Source organism: Bombus fervidus, chromosome 9 (assembly GCF_041682495.2).
Source record: "Bombus fervidus isolate BK054 chromosome 9, iyBomFerv1, whole genome shotgun sequence".
Taxonomy (NCBI): domain Eukaryota; kingdom Metazoa; phylum Arthropoda; class Insecta; order Hymenoptera; family Apidae; genus Bombus; species Bombus fervidus.
The window spans coordinates 7,875,820-7,892,957 of record NC_091525.1 but is presented as its reverse complement, the minus strand read 5'-3'; the positions used below and the strand labels follow the sequence as shown (position 1 = coordinate 7,892,957).

The 17,138-nt window shown below is 36.2% G+C and overlaps 1 protein-coding gene and 1 long non-coding RNA gene across 2 annotated transcripts in view; both read left to right on the top strand.

Annotated features, from left to right (window-relative positions):
- The window catches only part of LOC139990803 (uncharacterized), a 172,244-nt gene extending 161,118 nt beyond the window's left edge, over nucleotides 1-11,126 (top strand). The window contains exons 4-5 of the long non-coding RNA XR_011800655.1: nucleotides 7,714-7,878; nucleotides 9,196-11,126. This is a non-coding gene — a long non-coding RNA (uncharacterized lncRNA). The remainder of the gene's footprint in view (nucleotides 1-7,713; nucleotides 7,879-9,195) is intronic.
- A 1,994-nt stretch (nucleotides 11,127-13,120) lies between these two features.
- LOC139990796 (galactoside 2-alpha-L-fucosyltransferase SEC1) lies at nucleotides 13,121-16,883 on the top strand. Its single transcript, XM_072010315.1, has 3 exons — nucleotides 13,121-13,478; nucleotides 14,156-14,779; nucleotides 14,844-16,883. The coding sequence occupies exons 2-3, from the start codon at nucleotides 14,316-14,318 to the stop codon at nucleotides 15,382-15,384; spliced, it is 1,005 nt and encodes a 334-aa protein (XP_071866416.1). The 5' UTR covers nucleotides 13,121-13,478; nucleotides 14,156-14,315; the 3' UTR covers nucleotides 15,385-16,883.
- Nucleotides 16,884-17,138: the final 255 nt, after the last annotated feature.

Sequence of the window (17,138 nt, the reverse complement as noted above, 5' to 3'; positions counted from 1 at the left end):
TGTTATTTATCGGTTATGTCGGCGCATCTCCCATCTCGACGAGAGAGAACCTCTCTCTTTGTCCCTTTCTTCCTCTTCCTTCACCATTCTTCCATTTTCTTCTCGCTTCATACACGTTTCTTCTTCGTTCTTACTTTGGCTCGTCTCTTTTACTCTTCGTTGTCAGCTCGATGTTCGCGCGCGTAGCACTTCTGTGGCCCTGCTTGGACACCAGTAGCGTAGAAGTGCTTCCTGTGATCCGGGAAATGACGCGATGGTGGATCCTTCAGGAGAATGGGGTATGGATGTTGGTTATGAGGTCTCTTGGTCGTCGTAAAAATTGTAAATTAATTTTGTTTGCGGCATTCTTCCTATTTTCATGATTTTTCAATGGATCTCGAATTTCTTCATTGCAAAATATTTTAAACGTTCATTGGCATCTGCTTCACCAATCTGCCTTTGTCGAGTCTTTGCAAAAGGTACTAGCTACCCTGAATTCCTCGCGAACTCTTGAGAATTTTCATAAAATCAACAAATCAAAAACAATCTAGCTAACTCCGAAACTAATTCATCGACGAATCTGAAATGCAAATTCCTCAGAATCTTCATCCCGAAAAATCTTAGAAAAGCAGAGAATACAAACTTGTCAAACGTCTAGAAGCTCAATAAATTAAGAAAAACCGTAAGAAGGTTAAATACAGCGTACAAACCACCGAATCGACTAAGATTGCAGAAAACCTACGGATGTTCCTATAAAATATAAGCTTGCAAAAGTGTTCGCGAACTCGATAAAAATTGGCAAAAATCTTAAGAAGCCTGAATATAATATAGAAACTGCCAAATTGGCCAAAGAAGCCAAATATAAAAGACAAACTTCCAGAAATGTTCGCAAACCTAACGGATTAACAAAAATCTTGAGAAACCTAAGTTCGTGTAACGTGGAAACTGCCAAATTGACAAAAGTATGAAACGCGAACTTCGAAAACTGTTTGCAAAGCCAGTAAATCGACAACAATCCAAAGAACCTAAAATATAGAATAGATACTGCAAAGAAATACTCACAAATTCATGAGAATGCGACCAAAAAATAGTGAAGAATTATGGAATACAAAATCTTGACAGGCTACGCCATTGGGAAAGACGTGGCTTATGGAGATGGCGAAGCGCGTTCTCCTGTGGTTTATACCGGGCTGAAGGGGCGCGGGTGGTGAACTGTTAGTCTGAAGCACGTGTTAAAAACATAACCACTTACTTCAATGGGCTCAGGGTTTATTTATCGCGCCTAGTCTCCCCCGCACACGGTTCGCCATGTTAATATGGTCGGGACGGTTGGCGACGAGATCGACGTTGCCTCCCTGATGGAAAACGAACCTGATGGGAAAAATTGTTTTCTTCAACGATGACGAGTGATTTCCATGCTATAGAGTAACCTCGATGATAACCACGTAGATGATGGAATTACACGAACGATGGAACACGTTTAGCTTGTTTCTAAGGCTGAGAACGATTAAATCGTTTCCGGTTGGTAAGCGTTTAATGGACGAACATTAGCGTGTCGATATCTTAATGCCACGACGGGAAAAGCTTTTCGGTGGAAGTCGACGGGTTAACATCCTGTTTTGAGCGACGCTCACGTCTCGTTTCGCGTAATGGCGGTGGCGATGGATACGGTTATGGGTGGTTTTGATGACTCGCAGTTCGGTTGCGTGCAACCCCGGCTTGTTTGTAACAATAACAACGCGTTTGGTCTTGGTGCAGGAATTTGGCTCCCCGCAATGATTCATTGACACAGTGATTGCGTTGATTCGATACTGGATTTGGAATTCCTCGCGATATCTTTTGATTTATCCTTCCCGCAGAATCTAAATTCTTCCTTTTTTTCCTTATTCTTGGATAGTTTTTGTTATTTTTGTGTTTTTAAGGGGTTGAGAAAATAGCGAAGGTTTCAGAGCCACTGGATTGGAGAAAATGAAGGACGAAAAATTAGAGGAAATAGAAGATGCAAAGTAAAGGAAATATGAAATTTCTGTAGTTGAGAATTAGCAATATTCAAGAATGTTCACTTGCGAAACAATTAACAATACTAAGATTCAGTGTCCCCTGGGAATATCATAAAATTCACTAAAATTCTTCAACGTTACACAGAGATAAGAAAAGAAGCAGTAAAGGGTGAATGCACGTAATTTCATTCAACAAAAGTCTTCCGCGCAGTTTCCCAAATTCTAAAGATTCTTATCACTTAATCACCTTATCCAAAATTTCCATAAAATTTCATAAAATTCCCTAAAATTCTCGACAGTTCCGTAAAGAGCCACTAAGGGTTGAATTCGCATAATCGAGCGGGGTTTTCGCGCAGCAGTCCACGGAAATCGCAGTTAACATCGGCTGGACAGATTTATCAGGGCTGTTCCCAGAGGAACTCTCTGTCAACGAGGCTGGCGACGCGTCCTGTGGGACGGCGACCGTTCATACATGTGAATCGGGAAAATTCTCGCGTGGAAATTTGCGCGGTCCATGCACACGCTACCGTAACAACAGCCATCAGCGGCGAAATGGTATATGAAGATGAAAAGGGATGGAAGACCGGGACGACGCCCTCGTTACGCTTTTAATCGTTTCATCAAGTTGTTGTTAGCGTGCGGAATGTGAGGCCATTTTGCGGGCGATTGGACCGCGGACCATCGGTCGCGGTTGTTTTCTCCCTGGCGAGTTTTCGCGGCGATTTGCGCGGAATTGCCACGACAAACGAGCTCGAATTTGACACTTGCGTTACACCATTTTTTCTCTTTCTATTCTTTCTCGGTTTTTGTTTCTTTTTTTTTTTTTTTTTGTTTAATGGAAGTTTGAAAAGATTTCCAATAAATGCGTTGAAAGGATCGCGGTTTAAGGAGTGGAAAAATTGTAGTTTGAAATTTGAGATATTTAATCTTGTCTTTCGCGTGACTAACGTTTTCATATGTTTCTCTGCAGACCCTTTCTTGGCTTTAAATAAGTTTGAATTAAAGCGAAGCAGACTTTCCAATTTTTTGAATAATTCGAAGATTTGTTGGGAGTATCGTGGTTTGAATATAGTTTGTCAACAAAGGTTGTACACATAAGGTACGATTTTAAAAAATAGTTAACTCAATGAGAAAGTTTAGGAAGTTCGTAAAATGATTTAGAAAGTTGCTTCGTAAATTCTCTTTGTAAAAAAGTTCACTTGAAAACTGATTCGTTTTATCTTTTCAACAGCGAAAAGTTTGCTGGCATTCGTAAGATCTAATTCTAGTAAAACGTTTTTTATTTATAGGCATTTATAAAACTTCACTTTTGAAAGGTATGGTCTAAAAATTTATGATCGCAATCCTAAAGAAATATGAATATCTATCGGTTTATACATGATACACCACTAAATCATGAAAGAAATAGTTTGAATCTACTAAACTCTTCTGAAAAGAAGACCAAGATAAATCATATATTTTTCAAACACCTCGTCTACTGCACAGACACATCTTGCATTTCCGTTATATAACCTAATCCATTCCAACATCATTCTCACATCATTCTCTTCGAAATTCCTCCGTATTTCTTTATTTAACCAAAGAAATGGACGATCTCCAATAACAATCCTTCTACCATCAAAACCATCAACGATATGAACCTAAAGATCAATCTATTCCAATCTACATGACAAATACCTTTTTTCTATATTTTCTATAATGTTCTATATTTATCGTAATTATTATTATTTTATTTCTGAAAAAATAAATTACATTATCTTCAGAGTACAACTATTAATACACTCTTTTCTTCTAACTTTTACATTTTTTAAATATTTCATTATCAAGATTCCTTTGCTCAACTGAACAGAATTTGCTGGTGAGACCTTACAAGACACTAATTAGAAATTAATATCTATCGATGTTAATAAATAGCTTTTCATAGCAGCGATAAATTCGGTAATATATAAAACAAATGGAAACTTTACGAGCAAATTTTCTGACAGTCCTTCTATAAAATATAAATTGAATTATCCGACTAATTATTCCATTCGATAAAAAATTACAAGACATTACAACTCGTAATACAACTTGCTAATTCACTGATATCGATATTCGATAAATCATTGTGCAAACACGGCCGGGAAATTATCTACGTATAATCGAGAAACATTGTCTGAATGAAGAAATTCAGAAATTAAGAAATTTGACGGCGACAGTTCGACAACATCCTCTGCAAAAACACAGTACGCCCTTAATCGCTTAAACGCGTTTCCGCCACAGGCCATCGAACAATTAAGGAAACGTGTTTGCGTTCTCGTAGATATAGAATTACACTGTACGAGAAGCCTATACGAAAGGAAGGAATGATCAAGAAAGGCTCACCTACGCGGTCGCGGTTTAATAATCAATTTCTTGTACAGCATCGCGCGAGTGCGGGATCGCGTTAACGAGGCCATAAATCCCGCGAGGAAAGCGTTGCTTTTTCCAGGGATAAGAAAAAAAAGGAGGAAAAAGAAGAAAGAAAAAGAGATGCATGAAACCAGCAAACCCGACATTCGATCTGTTCTCGAATCGGACTCGACTCGTAAAGATGGCCACCGCGGTCTCGTGCGAACCCTGTAGATTCTATCTCCTAGAATTATGTCTTTATTAGCCGGAATCTCTGTCCGATGAGCATAACGGGTCTCGCTGGGTCTGCAGGTGTCCGCCTGGACCAACGGGCTACAACGAAATGGAAAAACGAAAACGAATTATGCGTTTCGAGATCGTTTCGATCGAGATCGTCGTTAGTCAACGTTCCCTTGCAAGATCTATAATACAGTTGGGGATGTAGTCAGATATGGCTGAATCTCTCTTGACTCTTCTTAGGTCCACGCGTTCGGTAGCCGGTTGTAAATCTGTCTAGGTTTTTCGCGTTTCGGGAACCGTTAGCTTTTCGTGCCTCTGGAAACGGGATCCTTCCAAGATTCTTGATAACTGAGAGAAATTAGGAAAGTTCTGTTAGGCGACCTATGGTCTTCTTTTTCGGAATATACGACGATCCTATCATGGAAAATGTGTTTTTCTTTTCGTCCTTTTTTTTTTTTTTCTAAAAAGAGTGTTTAGTGAAGAGGATTTTGAAGAGTTTGTTCGCGTCACAGGTGCAAGATGTACTGCTCTTAGAATTTTCAGAACAATTTTGCAAATGTTGAGGTTGAGGCTGACTGATAGAAAAGTATATTGAAATAATTACAGGTATAAATATAAATATAATGTATAAGTTTATGCTGATTCAGATCCTTATTCTCTTAGTGTTACTAAACAATTGAATGAGAGGGAGCACGTTCATATATTTATAGCAAAAGGACATTACCAAACAAGTTAACCTTATAGCTTTGGCTGGAGGCTACAGGGAACATAAATAGAAATCTGTTTATTAGTTCCTTTGTTCCTAAACCTTGCAACCCAAAACATAATGTATATTCAAGGGTACAATAATATGCACCTCTCCTTATTTAGAATATTTCTACGTAATAGCAGTCTCCAGGTCACAGATATACATAGATAAAGATGTAGAGTTTTTCTTGAAATAGTTACTTCAACAGGAAATGTTCTGATTTCTAAATTAGATTTTAGAAAAATCTAGCTACAAATATCCCGAGTTTGTGAGCTCAGATTCCGAAGATTCTGCCTTAAGTTTACTTAAGAGTTATCCAGGTCTTGAATTACCAAAACTGAAAACTTCGGAGATATACAAGTTGTGCGAGAATAGCGAACTATAAAAGCTCGGACGTCGAAAGATGCGAAACTGCGAGAATCCTAAGTGACAGAAACCTAAGCTTAAAAATTTCTAACTAGCAGAATTCTAAGTTAAACGCTCCGACTTTTAAAATTTCAATTTTGAGAGCTTTCGCCTTGAAAGTTCTCGGCATAAAAACGCCCACTGAATTTTGCCAGCTCGGCATCTTGAAAAATATCATAAATATCAAGAAAGGCACACGTTGGTTCTTTCTCTACCCTCTCAAGGCCGAGAGGCAAGAAAATAAAGTATATATCTATACGCGCATTGTGCACATTTTTCCCCCTTCAAATTTCCCGCGAATGCATAAAAATTCGCAGATAAATATCTATTAATAACCCTGCTATTTCATCCGTCCTTCGATAATTCAGAACAGGAAGTGGCCGCGGTGGAATACGCGCACATGTTTTCCGCTTTTTTCTTGTAATCGGTTAAGAATAGTTAAGATACAGGGAAGGACCCGCGGCAACAAACGTAATGACAACGAGAAACACGCGGGAACGAGCTGGAAATGAGGAGCGATTATTATCGGGTGAAAACGATCGAATGGAAAAACCAGCGTTGTACGACCGACGAATAGAATAACGACAGCCTCGTTGATCACAGATATTAGGTGGCCATTAAAATTACCCCGGGCCCTGTGGAATATTCTAATAACAGGAAGATAATGTAATTGGCAGAGGCCGCGTAGCTAAACGATCGTTTAGCGTGTACGTTTCGAGCAGTAAAACGATCCTGATGGCCGCCACGTCGTACGAATACAAAAGTGGATAATGTCTGGAAAGGTTCCGTTAACGGGGAGAAACACGCGAAATCGCGCAATATCCTCTGATAAAATGGCCCTCAGCTACGTTTCAACAATAATGGAATTGTATAAAACCGGCGGTAGTTAGAAGATTGTTAACATTCCGACGCGATGGACGTTTCGACCGTGAGCCGAGCACTGGAAGGTTGAACGGCGTAAAATCGCGTTAAACGTGTTTTCAGCGGCTGTTAAAATTCCTTCGTCCGTTGTCTCGTCAAACGTGGAATTCGACGAAACTCACAAATCGCTTTCGGAGACTGCATTTTAGCTGTTAAAGCGGAACAGTGAAATTGTAGGTAAACCTTAGCCTTTGTGTGATTATGGATTCTTCGACTTGATATTGGCTGTTGTGTAATTTGAAAAGAAAAAGAGAGATTATTGGGGATCTCTCTTTGAAATGTAAAAGATTTGGAAAATTCGACGATGGGGGAAATGGTGGTAGTTGGTAGTGGAAATTGGTGGTAGATTGTAACGAAGGAAGGATAACAATTTTAAGGTACTTCTGTGGAAGATTAATTGTACAATATGTATAATCTGTAAAAAGGTAGTCAAGTGAACATTACGTTGAGAACAAGCGAACGTTGATTTTAAAATTCGAACGCAGTAATAAACGTTCAAAGGAAATATGCATTTCCAATTAGTTTTCTTCTAGCTAGGAACACTGGAACTCACCCCTGTAACCCATGTAACCATCGGCAACGTGTCAATCAAGATCTGATCTGAATCCTTAAACAATCCTAACTACGATATACGCTCGCTTAAAAATTGGAAACTTTAAAGTCTATGAACTTGAAATTCTAAACTTCCGATTCACAACTTCCCGAACTTGCATTCACCCCGTAACCGATATAACCGTCCCCAAGACAACCAAAATCTCATCTGAAACTTTCCACGCTAATAAACTCTACGCTCGTTGCTTAAAAATTCGAAACTCGTGAGAATCTTTGAACATGAAATTGCAAACTTTCGATTCGTACACGATCGTTCCTAAACTTATACATCAAACCACTAAAGCTCATCCGCATCACCGGTATCTAAGATCTCATCTAAATTTTCGAACAGGACCTCGCCTTAAGACTAGCCTGCAACCTGCACAGTTTAGCCGTGGCTGATTTTACTCGGATTTCGCGTGGACAAGGTCGTAACCAGCAGATAATCTCATTACAGAGAAAGGACCGGCTACCCTGACCAGTTAATAGAGCCGAGGCTGGCAAAGAGGGAAAGGAACGTGACACCGTTTCAACGAAGCGCCATAAACATCGTGCATGAAAACTGTTGGACGTGGAAGAGGGACAAGGGCGGATTCGAGGATCGAGAACAATGGGGGAAAATAAGTAAGTGGCCGTGGCCAGGGACCGCCTGGTGGCCGGTGCTCGACGATGTCCCATACGACAATGGCCAGAGTCAATGGTGCCCTGTTATCCGGGACATTATGGGGCATCGTTTGTCAAGTATCGCCACGGGAAACCAGCACGTCCGTATGTTCACCGATAGTTCTGTGGAAATGTCCGATCTCTGCTCGGTTTTTCCAGTCGAGCTACCTTCAAAGAATGCGCGCTCGTTCGTTTTACAGTGAAGAATCAGACGAAGGAACCGTGTTTATTTTGGAAATTAGGTAAAGAGGAACCCTACAAGGTGTTGAACGAGAGTTTACTTATTTTTGAAAATGATACGTCGTGGAACATTATTGCCGGTTTTTTATTTTATTGGAAATTCGCCTATTCTTGGGATGCTCATTGGCAATTTCGAACTTAGACTTGCTGACTTCTACCAGGTTGGAAGTAATTGGGAATTTTTATTTTATTCGATGTTTTTATATGCTCGACATAGCTATCGTGGATTTTTGTAAAACGTAAAATTGTAATAGTTTAGAGATACTTCGAGTTTAACATGAAATAAAATTTCGCAACTCGATGTGTCTTTCGTGTGTCAAATTGACACGAAGCTAGAAAAATTTACCGAATGTCCAAATATGGACAAATTATAAAGTACAAATTAAATAATAAAATAAAAAATTGACGCGATAGTAAAACATCGATGAAGTGAAAGGATAAATAATTAATTTTGCTCTTTGTCGTACACAGACGTTCACGCTAATTCTTCTTCAAGGGCAGAGGATTTCATTCGCGCGTCAAACTGAAAAAGTTCCAAAAATATCGTTCTATAAATGGTAAAATAATATATTCTTTTACCGGAGAAATGTGTCAAATTGGCACAAGGAGCGAGCGAGAGTTAAATAATTTTAACGTAATATAACTGAGAATTTTCATAATAATTTGGGATTTATAGATTAATTAACGTATAGCTAAAGTTTAAAGAAAATTTAATAAACTTAAAAGTTTAGAGTATCGTGACAAGAGTATAGTTGCGATATCTGATAAATCTAAAATGAATTCGGTATAACGAGAGTCATTTCCATCTTGAAAAATTGGAGAAAAAGGAAGAAGACTGCATAATATTAAAAGTACAGAAAAATTACACCGTGCTGCGTTTGATTGATCGCTGAACTTGTTTTAATTCCTTGTGCGATATTAAAGGAACAAATATAGCGCCGTTCCATTTAAGAAGGGTAAAGTAATCTTGTAATCTTTCAAAAAGAAATCGCCGAGGAAATCTCAATTACTACTGTGATTAATGTCCTGCGCGTACAGTGTGTTACAGAAACGCAACTTCCCACCGTGAGTTCTCGCATGTTCTTACACGAGATCAAAGATCACGAAGAATTGGAACCAACATTTGCAACAGCTAATCTAAGAAGCGCACGAATGTAAATTTTTGCAGAAATTGGAAATAAAAATCGATCCATGATTTCTTTAAAAGCGTTGGAATTTCCCTCGAGTTACGAAAACTGTTGTCTTCCAAATTCTTTACTTTCACGAAAATGTTGAAAACAAAGATTCGACAGAAAATGAAATAAAACAGAAAAACGAGGAATGTTTATTTGTGAAAGTTGTGGCAGTTAATTGTTAAAATTTCTCGGGATAAACGAGAACCAGCGTAGCCACAGCACGGAGTTTCAATTGAAACCGAAATAATGTCAAACAAAAAAGGAAATATGTGTGAAGATCTTGGTTGTTGGAAGAGATTTCATTGCGAAGCAACTTTATTACGTTAAAGAAGGGAGAAAGTGGCTACGCCACTGGTCGGAGGCCAATCGAAACGCCATTAGTACCCGGTGGCATTAAACGAGCGTGTTCTCGAAGCAGGTAGCCATCTTCCGCGGCGGCTTCCACGAAAATTAACTACTCGCGGTGGTTCGATTCGAAATTCATTAATTTCCCCGGGACGAGAGTACGCGCGGATACACGCCGCCGCGGAACGATCACCCGCGGTGTCCGCTCGCTTATTAATGCGCGGCTCGCCCCGTCTCGAAATCGAATTACACGTCGATGGAATTAGCTTCCGTCAACGAGCCGCCTGGCTGCTCTTTATAAACCGCTCCATCGGCTCCGATCAACCGCTGACCTTACGATTTTTCCACCATCAAATTCGTTTCTGATATTCGTGCCAACAAAATCACATGGAAACTTTTGATACGTTTATTACGAAAAGATATCATTGTGTATGAAAATGAGATGATTTTAAGAAAACTGTGTAGGGATATTGGATCGACTTCGAATTTAGAAGTTTTGCATTTAGCTCTTAGAATACTCTGATATCGTGAAAAAGTAAAAACTTGGCAAGTTATAGTGTTGAAAATTTCAATTAAAAAATCCCTCTGAAAAATCCCTAATCATCCAATCGATCTATCTCGTTTCGAAAAACCTACAACCATAAGAATTCGATGAATCCTATCGATAATAGTATTCGTAAACCGGTCTATTCGTGAGGCTAATCGAAATCACGGGCGCCATTAAATCGGCCGGGGGCCGCGCCCTTTAATCGTCGCCTGACAACGTTACGGGCCCGATTTGTCATCCACAAAATTGAGTCGCATCTGCCCCCGGTCCCGTACACGTCCGGCCCGTTCTGCTTCCGAGCTGACAAAGCGGAACCCGTAGGAGTGTGCGTGCCACACGCTCTCACCTACGAGGGGCAACACGCGCGCGAGCATGCCCGCTCTCCTCCAGGACAATATAATGCCAGCCGGCGAATATATACGGGCACGGACCATTAATATATGGCCGCGGGGGCCATTGTTGCGAATTAGGTAGCATTGAGCGACCTATTGTCGACGACAACCGGGGGCGCCGAGTTGCGCGCTCCGTTGACTGCGTTTTGATGAAGTCTCACGCACGAGACTCTGACTCTCTTTGTGGGATTCGTCTTTGGATCGCGGACGTACCACGGTGTTCTTGCACCGTTTCATAGTCGATATTTTAAAGGATTGTCCCTTGATTGTTTTTTAAATAGGGAATTTAAATTGGAAATTTTAATAAAAAAATGGAAAGGAAACGTCGTCCATGCTCCAAAAATATGACAAAACTAATTACAATATCAAATGAAATTAATAAACGATTCGCCTCAAACTCGTGTTAAACGGCTCTCTTTCGCGATAACCGCATTTCACGGAAATTTCGTTTCATCCTTTATTGACGACGATATTTAGAGAATTAATCTGGAATTTAAATAGGAAATTAAGAGGAAGAAGTAATTAGAGTAGGTATTGCTCTATGAATATTGTTAGAGGGGTTGTGATTAAATTGAGTTGTTACGTGGGTGGGGAAGTTAATTAAATGAATTAGATTTTGTAGTATGGGTAAGATGATTCGTTGATTTCTTTTACTTGTTAGAGACCCAAGTTTTGGCTTTCGATATTGGATCATGATGTAAAAATTTTAATTAAGGGTTGATAGCTTGAATTTCAAATTGAGTTACTAGCGCCACCTGAAGTATGAGAATTAAGAGTTGATTAGATTAGGGTGGGATCTGTTCTACCAACAATCATCGTGTATTTCGTATAACACCGACGAGGTATGGTATAGTACCAGCGCCGTGTTTCCCTACTATACCGACCATCTCCAACTTATCCCATTCACAATTCGTCTTTATTAAAATAGAAATCAAGCGCATAATACAATTTCGATTTATGAACTTTTTACGAACATATTATATAATATACTATATTGTAGACTATTATATCAAATTAACGAATGTTCTACATATATACATAAACTAATTCTCAAAATTATATATCAATTACTTATATTGTAATACCACATTATATTAGCATTATACTCTTATTGGTTGTTAATTAACTATTTGCTCCAAAACTATTCAGCTAGTTGATCAAAATTTCCACTATCTCAATTTTGCGTGTTACTTTAATACAATATACAACTAATCACCGTGTCAATTCGGACCTTTCCTCTTACGACATAATTGAACGATTAGAGGAACAAAAATGCATGCGACTCACGCGAAAAACGTTATCATTGGTGTCGTTGATCCATGAAAAGTTATTGCGAAGCTTATCATCGAATAAGAATCATCAAATCCCCTGGAAGAAGGAAATGGTAGGAAAAGATCTGTAACAAAGTGTCGAATATTATAATTTGAATTAATCAAAAATTATATAAACGTATTTGTACATCCATTTTTGTTAAAATAAATCAAACATTACGAAACGTTTTGTATCAAATGTCATCAAATCTATAGCGTACTATTTTCCTAAGACATCCCCATAGTCAAGCAATGATATGCATAAAAGATAATCAAAGATTTAGCATTAATGTATAAAACTGAACGGATTATGTCAGAATAAAGCAACAATCAAACTCAAACTCTATCTCAGAAGCATATGATATAAACTAATAATAACAATAACACTTAAACAGATAATCGACGACAAACGAATAGAGAAAATTTGAAAAGCTATAAGAATTCGTTATAACAGTATGTAACAAAGCACAAGGTAAGGATGTATTACTTAAACAAACCTGATAATAGTCGATAGAAAACAATAGAATAGTAACAGGAACAATGCAAGTCAAAATTACACACTTCAAAGAACGGTACATCTTGATATCACGTTTTTCAATAGTATGATGACGTTCCGCGCCAAAACTTCGTCTAGCTGACTGCTGATTGGCTGGTGCGATACGGCTTCCCTTTCGCTTAAGCAGACTTTTTAATGAACATAGTGTACGCCACGGGTACTTATTATACTTGTGAATAGTAGCATTTTCTTGTCTGTATTTTATTTATCAGTTGAGAATAAATATTTTTGCATATCGCGAATTTATCATTAATCTTTATTATTATTGCTATAATTATGTGTAGTTAATATAATGATCTCTCTCTTATTAAATAGAATAATGTAAGTAATAAAATAATAAATAAATTAAGGTAATATTATAGCATAATATTAGAAACTAATTATATAAACGATTTATATATTTAAAAAGTAATTGATGAATAACCATATACGTTTGGAATTAAGTTGACAAAATTTACAAATTGTAATAAAATATATAATATGACAAACATTAAAAATTACCTTATAACAAAAATCCAGTGATCAAAATTTCTCAATGTTTTACACAATCGGTACTTTAGAGCATGAAATGCGAAATTCAATAAAGTGATAAGTCTACCCTTTCACTCGTCTGTGACTGTACTATCCAGGGGTGACGGTAACAGTTCTTCATGACGTCATCAATCGGGACAACATCCCTCGTTCCAAGGATGCAAGTTCTACTTGAATTAAACATTGTTGATCGTTCAGCAAATTGTCCGAACAAATTCGTTACGAAAAATATCGAGAATAACGTCGTAATATTAAAAATGTGTGCACTGTGATTATTCGCGTCGAAAAAAGTAACATTTCAGCGAATATTAAACATCCCGTGTAGATACGCAACAAGCGTTGATGCACGAGATACGCATCGATTTTGCCGGGAAAACATGAGTGATAGAAATAAAAAAGTGGTGAATGTAAATCTTATGGATGGTAGTGCATTTCGAATTGAATGTCAATCATTGTATGCGACAGGTGAGTAGATATTAAAATGTCGTCGTTTATATTTAAGATGATTCGATTCAAGTGTCAAACGTAATTCGATTGTTTCTAACATTTAATTATATATATATCATATGTTTTAACCATTTTTTTTGTCACTTCAGTGTAAGTATCTTTTTTCTTTACAATTTCATTTACATGCTGTATGTAGCTATATAAATAGTAAATATTACTCTTGTATATAGATATATAACAAAGTTTGTGTAATATCTGAAGCTCACCACCTGTTACTACCTTATAGTATCATATATAACATGTAATATAATTCCATTAGATTCAAAATAAACAAATATTAATAAACAATTTTGATTTATATGTATCGTGCTTTGTACAATAAAACCTTGCTAAATTAGCAGCTTTTAAACAAAATATGCTAGGCCATGTCCTTTTCACTGTCTGACCAACATCGACGTGTACTACTTAATAACGTTACCTATCATTTTCTAGCCGAACGAAAAATTATTGACATCCCAATCGAGATATTAACAATATTTTTGTTAATTGGATTAAAAACATTACATAACGTTTTTAAATAAACATTTTTTTCAATTAGTTCTACTATCATCATTAATTACACAATCCATATCTTGTAATCATCTACAATTAAGTAGCCTGTACTGTTCAATAAAAATAATATTATCATTGCAAAGATGTACGACGAAAAGCAAAGGACATGGCACACCTGTAGATACGAAATGCCGGACTAGTGGAAGTTGAAGAGTAGAAAATAAATAATCAGAAAGCAGTAGAAGATAGAAAAAGAATTGACCCATACGTAGTGACTACATCATACAGGAATATATAAGGATAATGAGTCACGCTCAGCAGCATGTACTTGCAAGTGCAATAGTTCTTGCTCTGATAGTGGTCTTTGGCATCCATGTCTTCCTGTTTCCTATGTACACATCCAACCCACCAGCCCGCCATATAAAGATTTCAACATATGAACAAGCTCTTTGTCGCACTACCTTAAAGAATATCAGAATACCACCAGAGTGGAGGAATCCTTGTCCCAAGTATGGAATAGTTTCTGCAGTTCAAGGTGGTAGGCTTGGGAATCAGATCTGGGAATATGTATCGGTGTGGGCTACTGCAAGAAGGACCGGCTTGGAACCGTTTATGCCACGATGCATATTAAAAACTCTTGAAGAATACTTTGAAAATCTCAGTATTCCACCACTCAGTTACATTGGAAGATGTAACTTAGATGTTAGTCAAGTTGTTAATTCTCTTGGACAATGGAACAGTACAGAACAAAATATTATCATACCAAGGTAGGCTATTTTATTCCATTTGTCACAACTGATATTTTATGTTTTTAATGTTTTTACTCCACAGACATGCAGCCTATTGGTCTCTTATTCTGGTGTGGTTGGATGATGTACGAAGAGAATTTACATTCAAGCCAAATTTAAGAGCTTATGCAGAAAATGTCTTGAAAGAGGTGGCAGAGGAATTTAATTTGTCTGAACCAACATTTGTAAGCATACATATACGAAGAACAGATTATGTGGATTACTTATGGCAAAAATTAAAGATCAGACCTGCACCAGTCAGCTATTATTTCGCGGCAATGGATTACTTTATTGGCAAGTATCATAATGTAGTTTTTGTAGTAACTAGCGATAATATAGTTTGGTGCAAGTATAATTTGAATAGTAAAAGACATAGAATCAAATTCGTGTCTGATATAAATGCAAGAGGTCCAGGCAAAGATCTTGCAGTTTTATCAGCATGTAATCACAGTATTATAGATTATGGTACATATGGTTCGTTTGGCGCAATTCTAGCTGCTGGTGAAACCGTTGTATATAATGTAACGACATACTTTTCTACATTAATTGCTGAAGTTTTGCCAAACTGGAAGATAATGAGTTGAACAAAAATCAAAAATTATTCTATGGATCTCAAATTAAAAGTAATCGTGTACAAATATTTTATTGAAAATACTTTTTATACAAAGTTATTTCGTTCAATTTTATAATGCGAAGATTACATTATCTATATTTCTTTCAAAATTAAAATTGCTACAAAATTTTCTATAACATTTTTTTATTAAGCACAAACGTTTTGCTTATTGCTTACAATTTCTTAGAAGAACGTTTTTCTTAAATACAATATCCAAAATTTTTATTTATTATTCCAATATAGTAAAAATACAGCATATAGATATTTATCATAAAAGGTAAAGTTTGTCATTGAAAGGTTTATTGCATACTCATATCTTTTCAACAATTTCTAAAAACCCAAATGAAAGTGTAGCGTTATATTTTACAAAATTTTTATCAAAATAATATAAGTATAACGCTGGCAAATTACATATTTAAAAACAGTATGCATAGTTTTCCACTTAATTATGGCACTATGAAATGAAAATGTTAGCAACCCATGCACCTTTAATAGTAGTATACTTTGAAGAATATATAAGAATCTAATATACATAGAAGAGGGATATATACATACAATGAAACAATGGACCACTAATGTCTAAAATTAAAACAGATGCTTATTTTTTTTACTATCTATGATTCATGCGGCTCTGAGAAATTAAATAGATTCAATATTCTTTTGACACAATGAACCAATGAACTGAGACTAATCTAAAAATCTGCAAGAAGACTTTACAGTGGTCGAATTTAAGCAATGAAATTATTGGGTGTTTATACTATTATTTCTGAAATCATGATCTCTTAATTACTTATTTCGTGATATAACATAGCAACCGAAAATAAGATATAGTTATATTGCATTATATATATTATATTTAAGATGACTTTCAAGTGTGAAAAAAGTTACAATCAGATTTGCAGATATAGAAAAAAGGAAATATGTATTAACAAACCATAGCTCTTATGATGTACAATGATTTCAACTGTGATTCTATTTCTTATTGTGCCAAATTCTTAATATACATACATATATAAAAAATATATATGTATACATACATATATAGTTGTATGTCTGTACAAAAAAGTATATGCATTCACTTATACGTGTATGCGTATATACATACATAATAAGATTATAGCTATACAAAACATAAAAAAAAAATAACAATGAATTATTTATTTCTTCACTTAATAGTCAAATGTTTTTGAAACAGAAAAAATCAATAGATTTGAAGGAAAGATATTTTACATAAACCCAATATGTATATGTATATATACATATATATATACTTATATATACACATATATAAGTGTTTGAACCTTATTAACCACGTGACCTGATATATTCGATTTATAATATTTTGTAAATTAGAATAGTAAATGTGTCTATGTCTATATATGTTATAATATCTATATATAAAATCTATATATATATATATCCATATATATATATATAAAGCATCTTCAGTATAATTGTGCCTGTTAGTTGTTAAATAATTATAAAAAATGTACTATGGAGATGCATGATGATTTACAATTGAAATAAATGATAACGAAATTAAGTAAATGATAGAACAGATGGAATTGTACAAGTATACAACTATCAGGCACCAATATGATCTATTCTGTACATTCTGTGATAATTTTATGTAATTTATAAAAAAAATAAAGCAGATGCGTTCTAAAACTTACTTGTTTCACAAAATAAAAACATTCTGCATCAGAAATTGCTTGAATTTTCTGC